At 27.2% G+C, this 27934-nt stretch overlaps 1 protein-coding gene across 2 annotated transcripts; it reads left to right on the forward strand.

Moving 5' to 3' along the window:
* Positions 1 to 752: 752 nt before the first annotated feature.
* Positions 753 to 27934, forward strand: LOC129963406 (nuclear factor 1 C-type-like). 2 transcript variants are annotated; one of them, XM_056077758.1, is made up of 15 exons: positions 753 to 936; positions 4789 to 4878; positions 4972 to 5127; positions 7130 to 7321; positions 7841 to 8024; positions 9790 to 9843; positions 9930 to 9992; positions 10356 to 10751; positions 14031 to 14225; positions 15070 to 15269; positions 17194 to 17314; positions 18139 to 18441; positions 20467 to 20582; positions 21064 to 21286; positions 23117 to 27934. In XM_056077758.1, the coding sequence occupies exons 2-15, from the start codon at positions 4849 to 4851 to the stop codon at positions 23215 to 23217; spliced, it is 2334 nt and encodes a 777-aa protein (XP_055933733.1). In that variant the 5' UTR covers positions 753 to 936; positions 4789 to 4848; the 3' UTR covers positions 23218 to 27934. The 2 variants fall into 2 exon arrangements, with proteins under 2 accessions (XP_055933733.1, XP_055933734.1); XM_056077759.1 differs by having other exon boundaries at positions 4789 to 4857.

Below are 27934 nucleotides of genomic sequence, written 5' to 3' on the forward strand. Positions count from 1 at the left end.
CCATCTCTAATCTGTCCATTTAAAGTTTTGAATGCATTTTTTATTTAGAAAAAAAATTTCAGTTGTTTGCAAGTTTTTTTTTTAATAGTGAGGAAAATTTAGGAAAAATTTAAATATAGCCACAGAATTGTAAAAGCTAGTATAAATATTATTATTATTATATGAAAATACATTCTACAAATATTAATTTGATGCAGAATTTTAATTTGTACAACTTTGATGCTTTTTTTTTGCAGTATTTTTAAAGATGAAATGCATCTTTTCATTTTCGAATAAACTTGGAAAAAGCTGATAAAGATCACATTTCACTTCAATTTTTCTTAATATAAATAGGTCTCCATAGAAGGAAAAATGGGATTTTTTTCCCCTTTCTTTTCCACTTTCCATTTACTAGACCTTCGGTGGTTAATATTCAATTGATTCGCAGGTTTTTGTTCAATATTGTTGATGCTAGAGCATTTGACTAAAAATCATCGTTCATATTTTATTATTTTATCACGCTCATCCTCAGAAAATACAGCATAGATAAAACATTAATAACTCTTATTACTTTTTTAATGTTGTGTAAAGTAAAATCGTTTTCTAAATAACTTTCTACGTAAAGAAAAATAATTAATGAGAAATCAGAGTAACATAAAAAGAGTGCCCTCTATATGAAAAACAGTAACTATCGCTTGTTGAAAATAAATGGATGTTTATATTCTTTCTATAATGTCAAGATCTGTATACAAAAAAAAACTCGTCATGCGCAATAACAATAACAAATGAAACATGATCAAAACAGTACAATGTTTGGGTTATTTTGAAACTACTCCAAGAAAATTAGATTTACATTGTTAGAATTAAATTTTACACATTTTAAATTGATTGATAATGGTTGTCTGGAATTTCTCAAATTTTATTTGACTGATTCCTTTGCCTTCTTCTTTGAAAATGGTAAGATTTTACCTCTTACATCTGTACTTTAAATTGTAGGCTTAAATTGTTTCTCATTTAATTAACATTTACCTGTTTTTCTAAGCAATTAAAAATCACGTTTATTTATCTTTAGTATGTTTGACTGTTGCCAGTAGATTGCTTTCTTGTTTGTGCCAAAAGGCTCAAATATTGTGATAACCGTGCATTGTTTCGATTTATATTTCCTGCCTTTTTACATTCTGTTTCGAATGTTTCTTTCACCGCATTTTATACGAAACTCTATATGAAATTATTATTGATAATACTTTAAATTATTTGACGTCTATGAGTTTTACTTAAAATTTTTTTACGTTACTTCATATTTTCAACCTATAGGATGCGTGTTCGAATAACAAAGTTTAGTTTGATGATTTCAACTTTGTGTAATATATATATTTTTTTATTTTTGTATGAAATTGATATTTATTTTTTTAAACATGTCTGTTAATGACATGAAGCTGATAATGGTCATTTTTCAAACTGAAAAAAATATTTTAAAATTCTATGCATTAAACGGCAATTAAATTTAAAAAAGCTATAATTTTAATTTTTCAGTATGTTTTAATTAGGAAATTTAATGCAATTTATATGTAATTATTATTTGGCTGGTTTGTTTCTTAGATAAGAAAATGTATGGTTCATTTCATGTTTTGTTTTCTTTATGCATGTACTTCATTTCATTTACTGCTAAAAATTAACTAAAATAGTATCATAGAATATGTATGCCATTATTCTTCTAATATTTGAGAATGTATTTGCTTCTTTTTAACTGATTTTTTTTTTTGATGATCGGTTTTAATCCAAAGATAATTTACGTTTTAAGAATTTGAATATTGTCATAATAAACTTAAGAATTTCGAAACTTTCTTATAGTTATATAATTTTCACTTTATACCGTAAAATTTTTAAATAAAAATTTGTTAAAATCTAGTCTTTTTAAAATTTTAATGAATTCATCATGCTGCCTGAGTTAGAGATAGGCATAAAACTGTTCTGGTAATTATTACATTACATACCTATTAGAAAATACATAATATAGAAAAAAAATCAGTGCTCTAAATTTTTCATATAACATTCTGAATTGGAAATTTACTTGAATTCATGTATTTGCACAATGCTATATTATATTGTAAATAACTTTTTCAATGTATGAAAAAATTTCTTATTATCAGATAATCTGGTTTCTTTTCTTGTATTATATCAAATCTTGCAAAAAAAAAAAAAAAAAAAATGTATATTAATGAAATGGAATTTGATTTTTAATTTACATGCTTCAAAATATTTAAGTGGGTTTGAAAATCATTCTCAAGTTGCTTCAAATTGTAATACAAGTACTGTAATACTAGTATTACAAGCTAGAGTATAGAGCTTTTCCAAATAAACTTGTTAAATCTATCTTTTCTGATAATTTAACTGCTTGCATGAAGAAGCATAAAACTTGTATATATTATGCCTGAATGAAAATGACTTATGAATAATTATATTTCTTTTTAATTTACTTCAAAAAAAAATTTTTTTTTTCTTCCTTAAGAATTTAAATATCTTACTTTTTGTTTGTGTGCTTTTTTAAATTGATTAATTTTTACAAATAAATGCAATATAGAGTTATTTGTGTAATATGAAGTTATCTGTGTATTATAAAACATATCGCCTTGCAATAATCCTTATAATTATTTTATTGCCAAGGTTTGTAAAATATTTTCATTTCTTGATCAAAATCTGCCATTCATTAAACTTTTCAGACTTTATAGATTTATTACTTTGTCTTTTTTTTAACACCCAGAAACACAATAAAATAATCTTATTAAGTTAAAAACACTATTGCCAGCCATTAGTTCTTGACATTGTTACAACTGTTACCATATTTAATGATCTATTGCTTGGAAGACATTCTACTTTGGTTGAATTATCAAGTTTTTAATACTCTTTTTTTCCATGCTATAGAATTAAGTGGAATGAAGAATGAATCTTTAAAATTTAATATGTTGAAGTTTAAACCAAAGTGTCTGTTGGAATTTTGATTTTAAGAAAACAGATTAACCCTTTATAGCTTTTAGAAGAATGAATTTTCAAAATTTTATATATTCGAGGTCTAAACCCAAGTATTGATTGGAGTTTTATTTTCAGTAAAACAGATTAACCCTTTATAGCTCTTTGAGTCAATTTTCAACTGTCTGATGTATAAAATTTTCTACCACATATGTTAGCAATTTTGTTAGATATTGAAGCAATCTCTGAGCATCCTAGTTTAAATATATATCTAATAGTTGTGCATTTATAAACAATCTTGAAACACAGCTGAAATCGGAATCCTTTTGAAGGCTGATTAGCATTATTTTTTTTAATGTTCTTGGTTGTTCTATAAGGGGTCATGAAAGCAATTTTTAGATTTATCAGATGCAAATACTATGAAATCATTAAGTTTTTATTCATATTTAGTAAAACTTGTTTGATAAAAAAAAAGTTTTATTTGTGAAACTCTCCCAACCCTCTCTTTAAAGCATGCTTTTTTTTTCTGTAATTTCTCATTAAATAGGAATTTTTGGCTTAGTTAAATATTTACAGATCTAACTTCAAAATTTTAAAGAAAAAAAATCAATGAAATTTTTGTTTTTGGAATTTTTTTAAAAGAAATCATGGAAAATGAAAAAAATTCTTTGTCACAGATGGCATACAGTTGAAAGATATCAGAAAAAATTTTTTAGCTTATATCTGAAAACATTAAAGAAGCAGTCTTTTTTTTTATTTATATTTTCATTATGGTTTTTAAAAAAAGCATTTCAATCATAATATTTCACAAATATCGACTTTATAATTTTATAATATTGTGACGCTAAACATGATTAGGTACTTTCCTTGTTTGATATTTTATCTTATTCAGCAGTTAGCGATGATGGTTATTGTGTTTGGGAGGTACTTGATTGCATGCTTTTTATGTAATATTATTCAAAGTATTTTTTTTCTTATTAATTTTTGATTTTTAAATGTGAAGCATTTCATTTAAAAATAGGATTGTAAATTCCACCCCTTCCTCATTTTTATGTATGCCATATTTTATTATTGGATGTTAAAATGCAACTCTGGCATTTCTGTTAGAACATTTTTTTTTTCATAAATTATTGGCTTATTGTTAAGTTTTCAGTATTAACGCAAAAGCTTTTAAAATGACAATTGAGCAGGGCAGATTTGAGTATTCAGCATACTGGAAACAGTTCTCTATGTGTTTAGTTTGTTTCTCTTTTAAATAGTATAGCATACTTCTGTAAATTGTTTTTGACAAACATAATATCAAGTTTAATTTGCATAAATTGTGTATGTTCTGCATTAAAGATACCCAAAATATTTTTTTTTTATTTTGCATTGTAGCAACACTTCATTGAATCTGAAGTTATATTGCATGCATTGTAAAATATTTTCCAACAGTTTCTTTTATATATATATATATATATATATATATATATATATATATATATATATTACTAATTTATTGATCATAATTAGCAGTAAAACTTGAGTTAGATGAATACATATTTTCTTTTTCCTTTGAAAAGCATGTATCCCATTCTAACCTGCAGAGTTATGTTTAAGGCTAATTTTAAATGCAGTATAATAGATTTCTCTTTTTCTTTTAGTGAACTCTGTTATAAAAAATTCTTACTGCTTCAGTGTTGCATGTAATCTATGGTGAATGTTTATTTTAGATTTGGAATAAGTGGAATTAACCTTTAAAAAATTGGTTTTCTTATTATTTAATTTTCAGAAAAATTATATATTTTTTACTATTGCATTATTGTTTAATCTTTTTTTTTCCCTTCTTTTTTACTTTCCTAGATATTATATCCATTATTTGAATCAAATTTAACTACCACGTGGCCATAACTACAGCTTTTTATGCCTTTGGTAAGTGATTTTATGCCTTTGGTAAGTGAATAAAATATTTCTTGTTGAATACAAAATATTTAATTTTCTTACCAGAACTATGTAAATAATGAAAAATATATGTATGTCTTTCAGGATGAATTTCATCCATTTATTGAGGCTTTGCTGCCTCATGTGAGATCCTTCTCGTACACTTGGTTTAATCTCCAAGCTGTGAAAAGGAAGTATTTTAAGAAGCATGACAAGCGTATGAACATAGAGGAAGAAAGAGTGTGCCGTGAGGACTTGCAGGTAATGAATCAGCATAGAACATTAAAAATAGTTTTGCTCAAGGGGAAAAGAAATACAGAGTATATTATATCAGAATTGTTCTATAATCATTGTAAATTCATGTTTAATTAGAACATATGATATATACAAAGTTACAAAATTCACTTACATATATGTCAGATGGTGATCTACTGGATAATCACAGATCTTCAGATGTATGCTTGGCCTTCTACCAATGCCCAAAGATTCTTTCCAGCTAATTCTAACATCTATTACATGCATACATCTATTTCATTACAGAAATGGATGTGTATACAAATCAAGAAGAGATCAGGACATATCACATGTGAAAACTTGCTGATGGTAATGCAAGAGAAGCACAAATATTGTACAAAGAACATTTTCCAACATGATTGGTGCCAGTTATAAGAAATTTTCTTAGATTTCATTGGCATTTATGTGTAAGAGACTTATTGTAAATCAATTGTTGTTATGTAGGAGTCGTGCAATGGAAAGTTGTTGAATTGAGCATTTTACTTTATCTGTCTCCTCTCATCCTGTCATGTTTTTCATCGTTTCCTGTTTTCAGCAATACCATCCACTTTCTCATCCCTAGTTGAGTTCCAAACATCTGTGGTATGATTACTTGTATATGTCTAGTTGCACTCTAACACTTTTTGATATATAATCTAGTATCATGAAATAAGAATATTTTGAATTTTAAAACATACTAAATTCAAATTTAATTAAATGTATTGCTATTTTGTGTTTCAGTTATCTCTATCTGCATTTTTTGTAAGTAAAAAAAAAAAGCTACATTATACACTATTATTATTTGTATATTGTGAATTTGTTCTATCTGAATAAACAAAGATTTCTTTGTAAAAAATACACAGAAAAATTTAAGTGAATTGGCAAATAGGGTTGGTCGAAAAAGAAATGAATCATCTAATCTGTGAAAATTATGGCTTCAGAAGTCAGCAGTCATTTGTTACATGATTATATTAATGTGTTAATTTTTTTCTATCCTGTGGATATCCCATATACCATAGTACAGACAATCATTCGATGAATTTTGTAGTTTTGTCCATACCAAATCATGCTTGTTCACATTTGTATGAAAATAACTTAGAGATTCATAAAACTTTTAATCTTGAAATCCCTTATTTCTATATGCATTGATAAAAGTACAATTTTTGTAACAAAAATAAAAATATGCTTATAAAAAAGAAATATTTGAATGTGATTTTCAAATGTATCTCTCATATTTAAGCCATAAGTCAGGTAAGTAGTATAATGATGACCTAGTGTACCTCAAAATCAAAATTTGAAAATTTATTGTAGAAAATTATTTAATGTTTTGAGTGTTTTTGCATGCATTTAATTGTAATAGTTATATTATCTTATGCAAATAGATTGATGCAATATTGGATTGAACAAATGAATAATAAATAATTATTTTTAAAAAAATCTAACATAATTTCCTGAGTTTTGAAAAATTAAATTGTAGTCAGTTGTACCCAAAAGTTCTAAGAATGTAGGTTAAAACTTGTATTAAACAGTCCAGCTTTTCTTCTTCTTATTTTCCTTAATTATAACAATACAGTGTTAAAAATAACTTTTTTATTGATTTTTTTTTAAAAAAATTGCTTTTTGATCAGTTTAAAGATTTGCAAATTTATTGTTGAAAGTGAGAGTGGGTACTATTCTTTCTTTGCTGAATTATTATAGACTTAGATTATTTATGTTTCATCAATTTTGATGAGAAAAAGAACCAATAAAGATTAATATTTCAAGAATTATATCGTAGGCAGTGCTGTGTAGGTATTGTTATTAAACAATAACATGCTAAATAATTTATGTGTGATATGTATGAACATCAAATATGAAAGATTTTAATATTAATTTTACTTTATTTGTAGTATTTAATTAAAAAGGTCTGTCATGTTTTACGAAAAGTTCATTATGTTTACTGTTGACTAGCTTTTGCATTAGTATATTTAGTTTCATCTATTTTCTATAGAATGAGAGGATAGAAGTTAAACAGAAGTGGGCTTCCAGGCTACTGGGAAAATTACGAAAAGACATTACACAGGAATGTCGAGAAAGTTTTGTGCTCGGAATTACTGGCAAGGAGACTGCAGGGTGTGTACTGAGCAATCCAGACCAAAAAGGAAAGATGCGTCGCATTGATTGCCTGAGGCAAGCTGATAAGGTATCCATTTCTTTTCATATGTAAATTAATTGCATGTTATCATTTACTGAAAATGTTTTTTAGAAGAGTTTAATTAATATACAGAAAGAAAAAAAAATTAAAAAAATCAAGTGAAGTATAATGTACATGGTGGAGTTAATTAACAAATCAAATGCACTCATTCTAATTCATCTTTGTAAGTAATAACATTATTTCTTCACTTTAATGGGATAATTTTTATTGTCAAATTTTTCTGCATTAAGACACTACCATCTCATTAAAAAATATTTTAAGTGAAATTTTCTTGGTGAACTTATCTCTGAGGATACTTTTCAGTATTTATACTTGAGATTTTTTGCTCATATGCATATTATAAGTTTTAATGTTTTCAACATTTTATTATTAGCATAATAATTTATTTGCTATTGGATAATAAATGTTATTTTGAGCTGAATTACTTTCAAAGAATATAATGTTTGGAATACTCATTAAAAAATGCTCCATAATAATAATTAGGATTTGATTTTTTTTTAATAATAGGTGTGGCGCTTAGACTTGGTGATGGTAATTCTGTTCAAGGCCATCCCTCTCGAGAGTACAGATGGTGAGCGTCTGGAGAAATGTCAAGAGTGCCTCCATCCTGCGCTCTGCGTCAATCCTTTCCACATTAATGTCTCCGTCCGAGAGCTGGATCTTTATCTGGCCAACTTCATTCTCTCACAAGGTAACTTAAATTAGCATAGTGCCCCTTCTCTCCTCCATTGATTTTTATATTTGCAAATTTTAAGTTCAGTGTATTGTATCTGAGTAATTTTTTTGGTGTGCTGATCTTCATTTTAAAAAAGATTAAATTCATCAAATGATTTGATTTAATTTTACTTTTGTTTAAATTAAAAGCCCTATTACATTATATCAGAATGACATTTTATTGCATTAATACAGAAATTTTACAAAGTACCTCATGACTAATTGCCTCTAAATTTTTGTGATAATACAAGATTTTGTTTAAATATGTTCTGTAATATTATATGGAATCTTTTTTTTTTTACCTCTCTTGTAATCACTCTGCTTGTTCTTAAATTTGATGAATTTGCATTTAACAAAAAAGTATTATTTCTTGAAGATAAAAGAGAAATATTTTTAAAAATTCCAACTCAACAGCTGTATTGGAAATATTATCTGAGAAGTTGCTATCTGAATTTTAAAGTAATTCATAGAATTTGTTTTGAACAATTTCTACTTCTAGAACAGTTATTACTTAAAAGTATCATCCTTCTTGAAATATACCTTATGATAGTATTGATTATAACTCATTTTACTGATTGCTATTGCGTGAATGGCTCAGTTTGTGAATTATCAATTTCTCAGAGAAGAAATAGCTATAATGGAGAAAAGAAGATATGATGGCTTGTGAAAAATGAATTAGGAAGTGAATTTACTAATTAAAGTAGAAGAAGAAGGGGGGTGGAAAGAAAGAAAGAATTCTTAGAAGTAATCACATGGTTAATAATTATTGGTTAGTTTTGAAATGCAGTAATACTTCAAATGTAAAAAAATAATACTTCTTCATGTCTTTTATTATCTAAAAATTTGAATAACAGAGGCATTCATAATCTCTATTATTTTTAATGAAAGAAATTACTAGTTTATTTGGAAATGAATAATTTTTCATATTCCACTTCTCTAGGAATATAGTTATTTCTCTTTGAATGTATGCTATGTCAAAATGTTGTATGTTTTTACATCAGAAACCGTACATAGTGAAACTTACAGAATTTTGATGCAGTTGCTGCAACTAGTTGTAAAATACAGTATTATGTCACACCTTGCAACAGTGATTTGAAGGCAGAGATGTAGTTAATTTATACAAGTGATTGTTTTAAGTTACATATCAGTATAATATTTTGAAATTTATTGATGAAAAACATCAATTTATATTAGCTTCATCTTTGAGATAATGGTAAGTCTAAAGGTCAAGAAAGAAAAAAATCTTTTCCTAGTAGTGACTCTTTTGGATATGATTAATAGCATGATTTTTATTGTATTTTTTAAATATAGTATCCGAGTTACTGTTGCATTTCTTATGGGAATAAAAAAAGTAAAAATAAATAAATAAAAAATTATTTTATTCTCTTTCTTGCCTCTCTTCAGTAGTGAACTGTTTTCGAAAAGAATTTTTGTTCATTTCTATAACTTAATCATTTAGAATTCTGAGTGAGCAAATATGTTCTTGAAAATTTGAATGCAAAAGATATTTTAGAAAATGAAAGATTTTCATGTGCAAACTAGCATTTTTTCCATGCCATTAGAGCGTCTTTTCTTTATTAATCCCTGCAGTTATGAAATAAAGCCTCTGTGTTTTATTATCTGATAATTTCACCTAACTATGTTAAATGGTTTTAGTATTAAGTTTAATAATTAATTTCAAAATAAAATTACAAAATTTTTTTTTTCATCTGCAAGTTTGTACAAACCATTTTATTTTACAGAAGCTTTAAGTGGTTTAAGAGATGAATTAAATGATCAAAGGCTTGAAGATCAAGGTAAATGATACACGTTGTTTCAGATATACCTTTGATTGTTTGTCTGCCTGATACTTAATTTTTTTTTTAATTTCTTGTTTTATTAGAAAGTACAACCATCATTACAACTGGAGTTTTTACCTCAACAGAGCTTTACAAGCTTTCTAAAGGTTATTATATGGCCTTCTTTTTCTTAGCATTAAGTAATTTGAATAATAGTAGTGGCAAAATGCAAATAGTATTCAAATACTTAAATCAACCTTTTTAAAAATAATTGTGTGACATATTAATAAGCTTTATTTCAGTTTGCTATTGTTTAGCTAAATAAAACTACTAAGTATCCATTTTTTAGTATTGTGATATATTTCTAATATATTAAATTAGTTTTAGTATTTGTTTTATAATTTTTATTGTATAGTTAAAAAAAATATTGGCTGTGATGTTGAGAAATCTTTTTAATATTAGCTCATTTGAAGGTTTAAATTATTGCTTTGTTGAAACTTTACATACATTAAACCATGCAATTATTTTAGGCTCAATTCTGCAGCCTGTAAATGGTGTTCAGCACCAGCAACAACAGCAGCAATCACAACAAGAACCTAAAGTAGAAGTTGTTAATGGAAAGCAACATGTTCAACAGCATGTGATACAAGTTTGCTCCCCTTATTATTATACAACTGATGGAAATCCCACAGAACTGATTGGTATACCCAGAGTAGTGAGTACTCTGAGTGAAAGTAATGTCGCCTCTTCTCCTAATGCTGATGATCCCTCTAGTCCTCCCTGTGAACCTCTTAATAAAAGGGTCCGGCGTCTCTCTTCAAATGAGGATGAACTTGAAAAAAGTGCAACTGGGGATAGCTCATACTATGTTCACAGTCCCACGAATCTCAACAGTCCTGCATCTTGGAGTGGAGATGTAGACCATGGTATTTACATACTAAAGTATATTTCATTGTATATTTGCTTATTTTATGATTCATGATTGTCTTTACTGGAGATTTTTTAAAGTGTAAAATGTTTAGCGTTTTGTAGGTAAATGGCACTGTTGTGCTGAAGATTTGTGTTTTAAATTTCCAAGAAAGAAGCCATATTGGTGCTCAAAATTATATTTTGCAAACATTATTTTCACAAATTAGTTTTTTCATTTTTATGAAAACATTTTCTATTTATAAAAGTGTAAATAAAATGCAGTAATAATTAATGATAAAGTCTCATAACATGGAAAAAATCTCAATTATTTGAGTTTAATGAAGCAACAAATGTAAACAAATGCTGTAGTTCTACTTAATATTGATGTTGTTAATTAAAGTATTACAAAGAAACTAAAAAAAAGTAAGCATTATTATGATTGGATTGGTTTAGTTGTATTAATGTTTTGTTTTTAAAGCAATACTAGAAGCATTATTATTAAAATAGAATATATTTAAGCAATGATAGTGTGCAGTGTGCAAGTGTATTTGTGACAGGAAAATGGAAATATTCTGTTCAGGATCTATGTTTATAACAAAATTAATACTTTATGGCTATTGTAGCTGAGCATAACATTTCTTGAAAACTTTTTTGAGTATCTTTAAGAGTTTCGTTTCTTGATTATTACGCATTCTCATTAAGTAATAAATTATTCAGTGAAATTCTTAAATGATTGTTGAGCTCTATTAAAAAAAATTCTGCTGACAGTTTTAAGAAATGAAATTAAAGAAGTGAGTGAAATAAAAGAAGTGATTTACTCTTACATTGCATGCTTTCAAAGTTATCAAGATTTTAGGTTGCATTTCCAATGAAAAATTTAATTAGTTGTATCATCAGTTAATAAATTCTTCTTCAACTAATTTATATATATGATTAGTTTTCATACCTTTTAATTATATATATTTAAATTTATTGTTACGTCTGCATGTGCTATTTACAAAAATGTCACCAATATAATTTTTGCTGAAAATTTAAATTTGCTATTTAAGCATGAAATATAGTTCTGCAGCTCTTTTTTTAAATTTGTATTTTTTTTTTCACATTTAATATTGAATGGGATAGGGTATAACATCAGGGGTGAACAGGAAAAAATATTGGTATTTTTTTATTTTCGAGAGATATAGAATTTTACTAGAGCATCACAAATTAACTTCTGAAATAACTATAATATGAAATGAAAACATCATAAATAGCAAATATATTGCTTTTTGTATGATGTAAATTTAACTATTATATGGTGTTTTATTTAATTTTCACTAATTTAAAATAATCCTGACCTCTTATGTGGGAAAATTTTTTTTAACATAATTCTGGGTTGACACGCCACTGGGAGAACCTAGAACACTGGAAAAACATGGGAATTTAATGATCAACAGAAAAAAATGAGAAAATGCAGGCAAATTCAAAAATTTTCATAAAAACAAGGGAAAAAATGGGCTATTTTAACTCTCGGTTATTTTTTTCCCTTTCTAAAAAAGGCCAATCTTTAAAGACTGAAAGACTAAAGATCATAGTCATAGATTTCAAAACCAAAACAATATCATTCCTGATTGCTTTATGCAGAAACTTGCACCTTTTCTACTCTCTCCCTTTTATTCTATATAGATTAGTCCAGTTTTAATTTACAAGACAGTTCTTTTTCTATTATATTCCCGAATTGCAGCCAATGAGCATTTGCAAGATTCTGCAACTGTGCAAAAGAATATAATACATTTTCCTTGCTGCAACATTCAATCTGTGGAAGCAACACAGTGATATTTAATCTTCCATACATGAGTTTATGAGTTTATTGAATGGTTTGTTTATTAACTTAGAAACTGTGTCATTATTTAAAATAGATTAGAGAATTTTTTTTTAAACAATGAGTTGCTCAAAATCTGTATTTAATTCCAATTGGACAGATTAAAAAAAATCAATCTTGATTTTGCTGAATAGGTTTGAAGAGTTCCGCAAAATCCATTTGTTGCATACTGCTCACTTTTTAAGAAGATAACAAGCATAAGTAATATGGGAAAACTGGCACTTACTAGTCATGCTAAAAAAGGAAAACATACAAGACCGCTTGCTAGTTCAAAAGATTCATCATTAAGGTTGAAGAAAATATCTAAAAGGAATACAAGAAGAGACGATGTGCCAAATCTGAAAATGGCAAATTGAATGTCTGAAAATAAAACAATTTCAAATTTTTTAGTTAAAGTACAATCATTTAAAGCTGAATTTTTATGGGCCTGAAAACTTGTTGCATCACATTCATCCTTTTATTCATTCAATGATATTTTCACATATATTCACTAAAAATGAGATTGCTAAAAAAAAAAAAAAATGTATGTTAGGCCGTGCAAAAAAATGTCATACCTTAGTTGTTAAGGATTAGCAGTATGAAACTGATGGCTGAAAAATCTGCTGAAGTTGCAATATTAAAGATTAGCCAAATGAATAAGTAAAAAAAAAGTAATCTTGCTCTATAATGGTTTTTTTTTTTTTTTTTTTGTTAAATAGTCATTAAATGATTTGTATCATGATAACAAAAATATTTTGTGTTTTATTTTACCGGAGTTCTTAATTATGTGGGACTTACAATTAAAGAACATGAGAGGAATATATATCGCCCAACTTAATATATAAATTTTGTATTGCTAAATTCTATATAATAAAGAGAAATTGTAAATATAAACTTTTTAATATGCTATTATTTCAAATAATATTAAATTGTTGTTTCCTTTCCTTGCTTTTTTCATTCCTTAATGTCATATTGCATTATAACTGGCAGATGAGTTCTATTTGCATTTTTCTTTGTATCTTGAATATATGTACAGGGAAAACTAAGGGAATTTTTTTCAGATTTGAGTGGCAATCTTGCAGTTTTATTGCACTTTTTAAATTTTGAATATTTAAATGCATGATTACTAAAACATTATGTAAGTGAAATTAAGGTAGTGATTTATGTATTTGTATTTAAGATGTTTTCAGTATTTTCAACTACATATAACAGAATGCAATAAATAACTAAAATTTTTACAAATGGCCTAATCTTAAAAGAAATTTGTGATAATAGGATTAATAAAATTAATTACACTAAATTTGAATTTTTCCTGAGCAAAACCAAGCGCTAAAGTTTATTTCTTAATAATAAATTTCTTTATATTAAATTAGATTTGACATTTTAAAAAAGTCTCTTAATTGTGTAAGGCAGAAATAAAATAGTGTGGGAAATAATGAAAACATTTGTATTTTAGTGCAAAACTCTTCTGTGCTACAAGGTACCCTAACAAGTCGTGCTGGAGTAATAAAAACGGAGGGCTCAAGCAGTTTTATCCCAGTGAATGCCAATTCTCCTCTGTCACCGGCACCTGTTGAAGTTATCTTGACAACTTCTTCCAGTATCACATCACCTTCATCCCAAAGTGTGGTTTCTCCTAGAAGTAGAGATGGTACCGTTCCCTTATTTTCATTTTTTTTGTTTTTTTTTTCTTAGTTTGAAGTGTCAGTTTTTGTCTATAAAATATCGAATGAAAAAAAATTTTGTAGCAAGGGGGGGGGGGGGAATCCTTCTGATAATTTTGTTATTTGTTTTGTTTTATTAAAATAATTCTAAAACTGGATCACTTATCATTTATCACTGATCATTTCATGATTTAATATTATCTTTTATAGTAAAACGAATGTCTTCTGTATCATCAGTTAATAAGTGATTTGAATGAACAAAAAACGAACGTTTTATTTAATTTTAATGAATTTACAAAAATAAGAATTTAGTATAGTTTACTGATTAAAGTTTCTTACATGTCTAAATATAGGAAAATATACTAGTTTCAGGAAACTCCTAATAATTTTTATCTAAAGGAAAATAAGCTTTTAAAATTACCATGTTTATAGCATTAATTTATTTAAAATTAGTTTGTGGAAAATTCTGCATTAGAAGATAATTTTTTAATTCACTTTTCCAATTAACATGCTAGAGTAAAGTATTTCATCATACATTTTTATTATAAAATTTTACCCCCCCCCCCTTTTTTTTTTGGAAGAATTGCAATAAGAAGAGTGTTTTTACTCATCGCTTTTCTGTTATTTCATTGATACCTTTTTTTAATTCACATTAAGAAGATTCGCAGATAGATCTAACCATTCATATGTATTGTAATTGTTTCAAAAACTATATTTATACTATTCTGTTATTATATATTCAAATATTATGTACAAGATATTACTTTTTAAATCTTGTATGCTAGAAAAATCCCATTTACTAATAACTCTTATTTTGTATCTTCCAAATAGGGGTTCTGAACTTTTGTACTGCAGGTTTGAGCCAAGCAACTAATCTTGCTCCATCTACAACCACTCTTGTTGTGCCTTTGCAGTCTACAGGGCCCTATTATCTTGTGACTCAAGGAAAATACCAAGAAAATGGAGACACATTGTCAGATTTTGTAAATTTGGTTTGTCAAGAGGCTCATAATTCTAGTACTAGTTCTCAGGTACTTGAATATATTTTCAATGATTAGATGTTGAAATTATATTAGCATATCTAAATCCATTTTTTAAAAAGTTTTCTTGCCATTGTGGTGATTAAAATATAGTTTCTCTCATATAATTAAAAAAAATTGATTGTATTTCAATTATTAAAAAAATTTATAGTGAGATTTCCATAAATCTCAATTTTTAAGATTATATATATATATATGCTCACTTTTTTTGAAATTGTGTTATTCTGTTAGTCTGTGAACAAGATAGCAGGGAAAATACATAGAAATGATAAAATTAGCTGTACTTGCAATTTTATCCATATTAAAATTGGTTATTCCTATCAAATTTTTCATAAAATCCATCGTAAGGAAATCTGCCCATCCAATTATGTGTGAACACAATAGCTCAAAAGTATAATAAACTAGAGGAATGAAATAAATAAAAATTTTGAAGGAATAAAATTTTTTATTTAATTTTATCCTGGAATAGTAAATTTGTAATTTTGGAATAAATCTATTTTTGAGTTGACTGTGTGCTGGTTGCTTATGCTAGTATGGTATTTAAAACATGTAGCAAGCTAAACGCATGGATTTCAGCATCCATTATTTACATCAAAAGTTTAATCGCTAACAATATTTGGAGTAATGTAATGTGATTGATTTAAAAAGCATGTGCAAGTTTGAGGATCGAACTCGCAATGTTAGGGTTCATAGCCGAGTAACAAAGCCACTAGACAAAAGTGTACACCCTTCTCCAGAAGTTGTTATCTGGCTTATGATGTTACCAGCACAAGCATATTTGATTTTCTTTGCATACAACCAAGTTAAGTATCAAACATGCTATGTTATGGAAGTGTTCAAAAATGTCAAGGGGGAAAAGTTATACAGTTACTTTCTTCATAATTCACTTTCTATCTTTATATGCAATTATTTTATATATCTTAGCTTAAACCGTGACAGAGATTCTTATTCCTAGTTCCAAAAAGCGTGCTTTTTTTTAAAGATTTCAGTTATCAGTAAATCAAAGATATGTTTGCACGAAATATACTAATATACATTTAATCCATGAAAGATGCAAAGAGTATACTGTTTGCAAAATATTCAGAATGTATAAATAAATATGGATAGAGCAAAACATTATTCATGTGAAAATTAATATTTCTTTTTTTTTGTTGTTGTTGTTCTTGCTATTATATTACCATTCCAGTGTTGTTCATTTTCCAATGCAACTTTTAAACAGTTTTTACAAAATTGCTTATTTTGTATAAAATGTCATGAAATTAAATTGAATCATGTATGTGAAAAGGTATATAATTAAATCAAAAAGTTGGGCAGTATGTTGTTATGTAAGTAAACAAGTTTTATTTGGCTAATTTGTCCAGTTTCATATTGCAGTTCATTGAAACTCTTGACATTTTTGCTCAAACACTTTATATATATATATTTGTTTTATTTTTATCCTCAGTTCAATTTTGAATGAATGTATCTAAAAAAAAGTAAGTTAGTGAAATTGATGAATAACAAATATAATTTTGAAATATTTGATCAGCAAGTAAATGAAGCAAGAGTAAAGAGTTAGTTCCTTTGAGCAGATGAAGTAAATTTAGCTTCAGTTTCAACTGTAACTGAAACATATTTGCCGAAATCTGTCTTAAAAATTTTTCCACAAATGAAGTTACAAAGTGAGAAACGTTCTTGTTTGCAAAGAATATTGTTTTTAATACCCCTTCCAACTTTTTAATTTATTGTTTTAACATTTTTTAATAAGAAAAGTGATTATTCTAAATATTTTAAAATGAGTCTTAAAAAGAAGTTTGCAGAAAAAGTTCTGGGAAAACTGGTGAATTTCTTATTACAAGTTATTACAGTTTTATAGAATTTCTTTGATATGATCTTGTAAATGCCTTATGCTCATATATACATTTCTTTCCTCTAGTCTAGTACAGAATCTGAAGTCCGCAGTCCAACCAAAATGGCCCATTTTTATACGAGTTCCATGTTGCCTCCTCCTCCGCCAGCTCCTGTTGCTCAGCGTGTTGCTATCATTCAGTCATCAGGTAAAATGTTCTGCTTTTAATGAGAAATAGCTTTGTGTATATACCTAATTAGCCCTTTAATTGCATAAACCCCGCATGCAAGCACATGCACACATATGTGCTTTGCTAAGTCAATTGTAGTATAAAATTTACTGTTTCATTGTTAATATGTACATCTTTACAAAATGCCTCCCTTTGTAATTTGTTACCAGCCTTATAACTATGTCCCCTGTAATTTGTTACCAGCCTTATAATAATGGTCCTATTCTAAAATGTTAAATATTGCAATATTACATTGGCCTGCAAAATATTAGGAGATTATATTTTTAGGAGATCACAAATTGAGATTTTACAATCATGTAACATATAGCTCAAAAAAGTAGTAGAAGGGTAATAAAGTAAAATTACATTGCGCAAACTGTAACAGTGTGATGTAACATTGCTGTTACATTATACTGATACTGTTTTCCTCTTCAAAACTGAAAAATAAATAATTTTTTTTCTTAGCATAATTAATTATGCCTGTAATGGATTAATTATACAGTATACGATCCTTACAAATCAGATAACAGTTTTATCTAGAGGGGCAGTAATGGGCTTAATTTATTGGTATTTTAAATATTAATCATAAATCTATGTTAGGTCACCATCTAGATATCTTACCCTTGGCTAATGCAAACTTTTTTGGACTGCATTAATATATATATAGATTCTTTTTCATATTATATATGGTATATTTGTTTACCATATATAATATGAAACTTTGCAATTTTGTAAACAATTGCTTAATTATGTTGTCTATCAATTAATCATGAAATCAATACAAACATTTATCTTTTACAAAGATTTGAATTCTGTCTCCCCTTCACCACCACCTGCATCACCTCAATCACCTAAATCAAATGATGGTCTACAAGATGAAGACTCTCACTGCCATCCAATCCAAGGCAATGATGCCCACTGCCATCCTATACAAGATGAGGATCCTCCATGTCAAGCATTGCAAGATGAAGACTCCCACTGCAATCCCCTACATGATGACGATCCCAGATGCCACCCAATGAGAAATGACAATGATCCTCGCTGTAGCAGTCCAGTGACAGATGATATTTCAGATCAGCCTTTATCACCTCCTAGTTCATCTTCGGGTATGTGGACTGTTAGATATTTCATTATGTTCTGTTTTGGAATTTTTATATAAAATTAAAAATTTAATTTTTGTTAGGTTCAGAGTTGAAGGTAAATAAGCATTCCAGTTTACATACTTAATACACATTGCAATCTTAAATTGGGTAGTTATCTAGAGCATGCCAGCTTTGACTATGGTTCATCAGTAATGTGAAATCAACTCAGTTGATATTTTATAGTTTTCGTATTTGCATTTGCACATTGAGAAAAATGTGAATGACTGTAAATATTTAGTGCCAACTGAAATGACAGCTTATATCAAATATTTTCCTGACTTGAACTGAATTGATACTGTTACAGATAAATTTTCTTTACATAGAAATTTTTTTTATATAATTCAAATAGATTGTGTAATTATATAATTAACCCTTTTGGGATAAGGTGTCTCTTTTCTAGACATTTGCTCAAGATGAAGTCTACGCGAAAGGAATCATCCCACAGGATGGGAGTTTTGTGTTGCTAAGTGTACTTTGAAAAAAAAAAAAAAAAAAAAAATCATGAAAAATTAAATTTGAGCCCTAACGTTGTAATTTTTGGTACATATTTACCTTACTAGTTCAGCTGTCATATATGCTAAAATTAGCATTTAGTAATCTTTTTCTTTTAATTTATATTTAAATATGTTAAAAAAACTCATTTATATAAGAAATAATTTTTAGAAGCCCTATTCAATTTATTTGGAAGTTTAATGAATATTAACATTCCAAAAAATACAATACAAAATAAGTAGAAGGCAGGCACACGGTGAGCTTAGATTTTGATATAATATCTGTATCAGAATCACTAAAAATCTCGATTTCTAATTCTTTTAAATCATGAATCATCACTCTCATCTGTGCCACTAATTATTTTATTCATAATTCGAGACTTTCCTCTTCTAATAAATAATGTTTTCTTACCAAAACAAATCAAATTCAAGGCATTTCAAAATAAAAAAAAGGAAGTATGTGTAACATATCTGAATGCTACACTAAGCGCAACATAACTTACAGTAAAACTCAAATAGACCTTGCATAGTAGCAAAAATAAAATAAAAAATATTAAGTAGAATTTGGAAAGAGACCAGAAATGCGAAAATGTTTCTATCACTTGGAAAATTATAGAATCCAGAATTATAGAATACTCTACAACAGCTGATGAATAAAATACCAATGTGAGGCAAAATATGAGCTAACTGAAGGCTAGGATACTAAAACAATGTTTATTTCAAAAGTAATAGACACATGGAGCCATCTAGTGACCTTTAAAAATTGTTCCATTTTAAAATATAGATATGCATCACCATCCCCTGAACTCAACTTACAGCTATGCACAAATGGTAGCCCGGCTGTGAGAGACATTTGTAGGTGATGCATATATGACATGCCTGTCGCAAAAGGTTTAAGGCATATAGTCTTTAGTTAAACAAACATGTTTTTAATAAGAGTATTAAGGGCTATAAATATCACTTTTAAAAGTTATGTTGTTTAGCAGACATAGTAAGAAGCTGTGAATTTAATTAATTTGGACCAATCATTGGCTACTTAGGGCACATGCTACATATTGATTGGCATATATTTCTCAGAGTAATCATGTTTAAAACTGTTTACAGTAATGATATTTAAAATTTCATAACTCTGTCTAATGTAGTGGAACTTTGTTTTATGATGAAAATTTGAATGTATCACGAATATTTTATTATTTGTGATCAATAAGACAAAGTAACATAAAAAAGACGTAATTTTTCAGGGGAGCAATTACTGATTTAAAGTAAAGTATAATTCTTCATATTATTTAGTGCATTTTTTCCAACTGGAAGTAAATGCTTGTCTCAGATAGTTTAGAAACGAACTGTTGGATGACAATAAGAATAGCCATTCTATTTTTATAAATATGAATTATCTGCTTTTGCAGATGAAAAATGGAGAAATTCTTTTTTCTTGCAACTAGCTTAAAAGGCAATTTTATTTGTTTTTTAATTTAATTTATGTATAATTTCTCAACAGGACCAAATGTGAGTAATGCAGAAACTCCGCCTTTGAGTCGGTCCATTCTCAATAGTCCTTTTACTACTCTAGTCAGATCAGAACATACTTTTGCACACATACACCCACAAGCACAGGTAAGTGTTTGCATGTAACTTACATGTTATCATTTTATTTATTTATTTTATGACATTCTTGAGATATTTACAGAGTAATTTGATATAAATTATGAAACGCCTCTTTTCTTTTTATGTGACATGATGATCTTTTCTATTAAATTCCTCAAATTAGTAGTTCTATGATTTTCATTTTGCTGTTGACTGTTCTGAGCCCTTTTTACTGTCTTCAGTATGAAAATTCTAAAGTTCTGAAATGTCATTATACTATTAAAATTTTAATATTTTATGGTATTTTTGAGATAACTAATGTGTATAATGTAAATTAAAAAACATTGAGTTTTTTTTGTTAAACTCAAATATGGAATTTGCTTTAAATAACATAATCAACTGTTTTCTTTCTTTCTTTTTTTTAATGGAAATACCCAATTTTGCATATATTTCAGTTAATAATTAATTATAATATAATAGTGTAATTATAATAATTTTTCATATATTTCAGTTGTTTTCATATCCTAACATCAGTCCCTTGAGTGGTGTCATAAGCCCAACTAGTTTATCTATGTTCACATCACCTGTGACAACGCCTCGAACCACTCCTCGCACGACCCCTATCCCCAGGTGGAGCGGACAATTTGTTTCTCTTGATGACAACATTGATTACAGTGTCATGGCTGGACTAATGCATTGTAGTACATCAGACTCGGATCCACCTCATATAATTGGTAAGACGTTTTCTTTAGTGTTATTAAATAATCTCCATACAAAAAAACAAAAAAAAGGTTTTTTTTTCTATTATTCATCAAAAGTATCACAAATCTTAATTTTTAATCTGAAATTCTAATTAATTTAATAAAAGTGGAATTTCTTTGTTCAAATAATATTTATTATAAACTTCTTTTATTGAGAACTTTATCATCAGCAAACTAATGAAGATGATGAAATATTTTACTCTTTTTCAATAATTCAGCTAAAACAATGCCCAAATCCATTTTACTATTTTTAATTCTGAAATGCAAAAACAATAACATTTTTCTGACATGAAATCAAAAGCAACTTATTCATAATTATCATTTTACTATTACAGTTAAGTGTCAGTTTGTCTGTTTGTCAGTAATCTGTTACATTTGAACTTTCCATAGTGAAAGTCTCATTATAATTTATAGATTTTACACTACCTCTTTAAAGAATAGATTCATTTTTTATATATATTTTGAACTGGAATTTTAAAGTATTAGTTGAAATAAAATACTTATGGACGAAATATATAGTCACCTAATCTGAAACTTAATGATATTTCAAAAATTTTATGTATTGTAGATACTTATATTTATTTTTATTGCAATAATGTCTTAATGGTGAGTTATTTAGCAATTTTCGAGATTTTGAAAATTTAGTCATATCATTTTCAGATAATAAAATAAATGAAAATGTTTGAACATATAAATGTTACATGTTGTTGATGTATGTTGTTCATGTGCTTAAAAAAATGCAATTAAAAAGCGTCCTATTCAATTTGATATGAGCATGCTGATTCATTTTATACAATATAAATTTATATAATATTTTTATATCTCTCATTAAAAAATTAACTTTAATTCATTGTTTCTTACACTTCAGTATTTGTGAGTAAAATCTGAAACAAAAATAAATTAAATCTACACATTGAATAAAATTTTGACAATTACTTAGTGTAATGCAAGAAAGTAAAAGTATATTTAAGAGTAGCATTTGATATAGAATATACATTTGAAAAAACTAAATTTTATAAGTTATGTGTATAATATTTCTAATATAAAAATATTTGAATACAGAATATATCTTATCAAATATTACAAAATCTTACAATTTTAGTGATACCTGCAATTGCGGCAAATATTTTTTCAATCTTGTGAATTTTTGAAAAAATATAGATAATAACAAATGTTTTTGAAATTGCCAGAAGCTGGTATTTTAAATTAATTTTAGAAGAGGTTTTCAGAGAATAATATAAAATGTATTTTATTATTGCCAGTTGGTAAATAATAATTATAAAGCTAGGAGGTAAATAATAAAGTTATTTCACTTGTCTAATATTTTCATTTAATATGATTGGCAGCAATAAAAATATCTTTGTGTGTAAAATTTACAAATTAAATCATGGCCCTTCCTCAAGTATTATTGAACTGAAACAATGAAGTTTTTAGCTTCAAAACTTGGTGTGTCATAGTAACAAAACAGTGGACCTTTTCTTAAATATATATTGTGCCAAGATTACTTTATTAGATGTGAGTAGGGGAACAGCCTGTATAAGAATTTAGCCTTCATAATTTTTTTAAGCTGTACATTTATTCATTCAGACAAGATAAAGTATAATTGTTTATATCATTGAAAGCCTTTTCCCAACTGGAAATATGTGTCTATTTTTTATGGTTTAGATATTAAGTATTGGGCCACAGTTTACTTAGAGGCTTTATTAATATTATGTTGCTGTGGTAGATATAGCTAATTAAGAAATAAAATAATTTTCTTTAAAGTCTTCTTATATTTTTCTTAATATGTTTTTAATTTTTTAGAGCGTTTCTTCCCAGTGGTGCATACAAACGAAGCAGTTGATGCCAGCAGCCAGACTGGCACAGCATCCCCCATTCCCATGAAATCTGAGCCGCCATCATAGAAATCACTCAAAGGGCACCAATACTCACTGTGGTATCTCACTCATTTACTCAAGCAATATCAGTGCTTTTAAATCTCTTAGTATTAAGATAGAAAATGTGTTTTTAATGCTTCGATTTACAGAAGACATGGTACTGCTTTTAAAGTTTGTGAAGAAAATATATTTCTGGACAATGAATTCTTTAAATGGCGCTATTGATTTTTCATCATACAGTATAAGGTTTTTGATTTCATATAAATCAAATTGTTATGGTCAGAAACAAAGATAACAGGAAATTTGAAAAACTCACATTTAAAAGTGAAACAAAAAATATTTGCTATAATTTTCTATTATCATGCATGAAAGAAAGCTGTTTTTCATTTAATTTTATGACATGCATATTTATAAAATTCTATGAATATTCATTAAATTATGTTGTTATTGTGTTTATAGCTAATTAGTGAAATATTAATTTTAAATTCTTCTGACCTGCAGGTGATAAATTATTTATTTTCAGTTATGCTGTGTTGTGGAAATTCTTTTCTTATAATTTGAATAATTTTTATAACTTCTCAGAAATTAATTTTTGTGAAAGATTTCCATGAACTTTTTCAAGAAAATAACTGATCAATCTGAACTGCTTACTATATTCAGATTCTTTTAAAGATCTTTGAGGTTTTAAATCACAAACTTTAGAAGCTCTACTGTGATAATTCAGATGTTGGGTGATAAGAATTTTAAAATTTTTATGCCTTTGATATAGCAGTCAGCTAAGCTGCCTTGAATTTTTTTATATTGAACCTCTGTTTTATCAAGATCAGAAAAGCCTTCATCAGTTAAATAAAAATTCTCTTTTTTATATCATTGCATTTAAATAAATATGTCAAATATTCATTTTTGCATTGGATTTATTTCCGATAAGACATTTTTATTACTTTTTGCTTTGGTCTGGTTTTATATTTGTTAATTTATCTTAGTTATAGACTTGAAATGTTGCTATGATGATTGCATTTATAATGTTAGTCATTAAAAAAATTAATTATTTAATTTTATTATTGAGCCTGAAATCTTATTGTCTGTTGCTGCTTATTTGTTTGAAACTCTCCTGCTTTCTTTTATAATCAAAATAATTATATTCAATTTGTATTTTAAGTGAGTGCTTACATTCAATGGTTTAGCTAGATATGATTGTAATATGAATACCAAATTCAGAATTTGGGGATTAGACATTCATTCATAAAGGGAGTAAATCTAGTTTATTTAATGTGCACTATTAATTTTGCACTTATTCAAAGTTTTTGAATTTAAAAAATCCAGTTTCTTCAGGGTACAAGCTTTAAACTTTTTTTATAAATTTCAAAAATGGAATTTTTTTATTTTTTATTTCAGGCTTCTATGTATAAAGGGGTAATAGAAAAAATTTATGAGCTGTTGTTGTTACTAATAAATACTGGATAGTCTAACTTCATTTAAACCATCTCCATGAATTCAAAAGCCTCTCAAAAGTCGATGCCTATAACTGGATCTGTTAAAATGACATTTCTGGGGAAATTTAAACTAAGAATATGGAAGGAAAATGTCTATTTAGTTTCACTATAATGACATTCTGGAAAGGGCTTCAAGGTAGGTAGGCGGGACATTACAAAGGTTTAGCACATTAGTTTGTCCATTAATAAATAGTGAGAGAGTCATCTTCTGTTCTTTTATAAATTTGCTATTGACACCTTCAAGACCTCTACCAAAGTACCATACATGATTGTGTTGAGCTTTTCAAATCTCTTTTATTTCTATTTTTAATTGAGAATTCAAAGAAAGTCAGTGCTTTATCTTCATGCATGGGTTTAGCAAAAGCAGTCTTGGCCAAGACATCAAGACATGAAAGTTTTGTGTCCAGTCAGAAAGGTACTGTATAGAGACATGACTCTGTTAAAACTCATATATCTTTAAAATCTTACACAACAGCAGTATCAATATAGTGCAGGCTTTTATAAATTGCAATGAACTCAGACCTGAATATAGAACAGGCGTCAATGTTTCTGGTATTATTTGTGCTGGCAAAATTTTCCATATGAATTGGAAATATCTTCATCGCCCCTCCTACCATCAATATACATCTTTTGGGCAGATTGGGGAATTCATTGAATGGTTTTTAGAGCTATTTGTTTGATCAATACTGGGCCATCTTATTTTTAGTTAGCCTTATAACATGGAAGTGTTGGAAGTTATCAGGATCAAAACTAAAATTAAGAAGCAATTTCAAGAAGTGTGTCTTTATATTACATATAGGTAGGTCTATCTCTTTCACCAAATAGCAGAAGCTCTGTATTTCAGGAACTAAATATAAAGATGAAAACTTTTGAATTTTTATATCAGCTTATCAAATATTATTAAATCAGCTTTTGATTTAAAATATAATATGTTGATATATGTATCAATTGGATAAGTCAAATTATCCTTTTAAATTACATTTATAAGTCTTGTTAGCATTCTGTTTTTATACTAAAAAGTATTTTATTTACTAAAAATTGGGAATTTGTCAGTATATCATGAATTAATCCTTTTGAAATGTTTATGTTACCTTAAGAAATATCGAAGTCACATTTTTCACAGATAATGTGATAATAGATACAAATAATAAATAAGATATTAGCCATATGTAGAATATAATAATACTTTGAAGAGTTCCATGAAAGCATTTTCTTATTGCTTAGACATCCAGAAAGATCTGAATGGCTATTGCTGTTACAGCATAAGTGGAAATTGAATGTGAAATCACACAGTGGCCATCGCTGGCCATGATACAATCCTTCCCGTAGGAAATGCATTCCTTCATTAGAGTGAAGATAACTTAAATCCACACTATATCTATACCCATCAAAGAAATGAGAATCTACTTTTTTATGCAGTAACTTCTCAACTACTGATTCATGGTTCCCTTCAGTAGGACAAACACGAAGTAGATGCAAAACTGGGCTTAATAGTCTTATCTTTTTGAAAGTAATGTTCTGTTTAGAAATTTATTGGTGTTGATATATAATTTCTGTGCAACAAAAATAAGCATGTTATAAATAAAAAAAAAAAAAGAATGAGAATTTTTAAATATATATATATAATGGACATGAAATAGAAGATTTGGAAGCAGTTTGGTGTGATTTCTTTAATGAGGTTTTCAATAATTTGCTCAAAGCTAATAGCAGCCAGGAACTAACTTCTTATGTGCAAGATATTTTCTCATAGAATAATTGTATTGTAATGCTAAATTAATTAGGGCATATTAAAATTTCTAAAATTAGAATTTTCATCTCTTAAATTATGAATGAATCTGCAATTAATTAGATTAATAAAATAATGTTTTTGTGCCTTTTTAAAGTATCTGTGCCTTAACAAGTATGGCATTTTCTTACTAGCTATTCCATTGAATGCCATGACTGTTTAATTTTTATTTTTAAAATTGCAAGCAGTTTAGACAAATTGCAGGATGTGTAGTCTAATTATGGCTTATTAGCTGATTCCTAAACCATTAGAGATAAACATATATTTCCTAAGGGAAATCTACTGTCAATAAATTCAAAGTTTTGTAAGTTGGTCAGTTTGACTTCTGAAGAATGGTACTTATTTTTTAATGGTGGTGTGCCAAAAGTATTTTATTAAATATGAGTGATAGGACTAGATAATTATATAAAAATTTAGGCATCATAATTTTACAGCATTCGTGTATTGATTCAAACAAATTAAAATATAATTTCTCGTATCAATTAAAGCATTTTTCCAACTGAAAGTATTTCTTATTGGTAAGGGTTTAGAAATTAGCTATTGAGCATGTCTAGACTGAAACTAATAATTGATATAATTGTTGATAATTTATTGTTGATATTTATTGGAAATACCAGTCATATTTATTATATTGCCAATTATGCTTATATTGAAATATCCTAGTATCTTTCTATAGTTAGATGCTTAAGAGATGGCTTTTAGAGGTCCGATATGAGTGCATAATTGTGAGTCTAAAGCAAAAATTTAGAAATTCCATTTTTTTATTTTATTATGTACAATTTCTAAGATTGCAATTTTTCTTTAAATGAAATATATTGTATGTCAGATTGAATCTGAAAGTGGAGTCTTGCTCTCTTCTAACATATGTAGCTGTACTTTTTTAATACGATTCTTTAACTTTTTCTTTGCATTGATTCAAGGCAGTTATAAAGTATGTGAAACCCAACTCTGTAATTATTTTTAGAATGCTGAACGTATAAAGAGAAACTTTGAAGCAAGGTATAGCATCTCTTTCAGAATTTGGTAAATTAGCCAAAGGTATCATCTGTGATACTTTAGCATAATAAATACAAATAAGGAATATATAAATAAATATATGTAGATATCTTTATAAGAATTTTATAGCGTAATGTTCAAAATGAAACTTGTTGTATGAAAATATGTATTGTTAATATTGTTTTATTATTACATTTTTATTGTGTGTTAACTAGTTTGTGCCATTTTATGTTTTAAGTTCAATGTCATGTATACCTGTAAATACAAAATAATTACTAAAAAATGAACTTTGCTTAATTTAATGAATTATTGAGTGTGTCTTCATTTAATAAATTAAATTATTTACATACTTTAAATTAGAAAAAATAATATAAATTTTTTTAGTAACTTCGTTTAGGAATTTCATATCATTTCATTAAGATATGTATATAATATATATATAAAAAGAAACCGCTTCAGGAATGTTCTC

This window comes from Argiope bruennichi, chromosome 3 (assembly GCF_947563725.1).
Source record: "Argiope bruennichi chromosome 3, qqArgBrue1.1, whole genome shotgun sequence".
Classification (NCBI taxonomy): Eukaryota; Metazoa; Arthropoda; class Arachnida; order Araneae; family Araneidae; genus Argiope; species Argiope bruennichi.

Excerpts from the sequence above, each read along its gene's own strand:
- LOC129963406 (XM_056077758.1), top strand. The coding sequence starts at position 4,849 with ATGCCTTTGGTAAGTGATTTTATGCCTTTG. Across the intron at positions 7,322-7,840 it reads GCCTGAGGCAAGCTGATAAG|GTGTGGCGCTTAGACTTGGT; the intron begins GTATCCATTTCT and ends TTTTAATAATAG. Across the intron at positions 15,270-17,193 it reads ATTCTAGTACTAGTTCTCAG|TCTAGTACAGAATCTGAAGT; the intron begins GTACTTGAATAT and ends TCTTTCCTCTAG.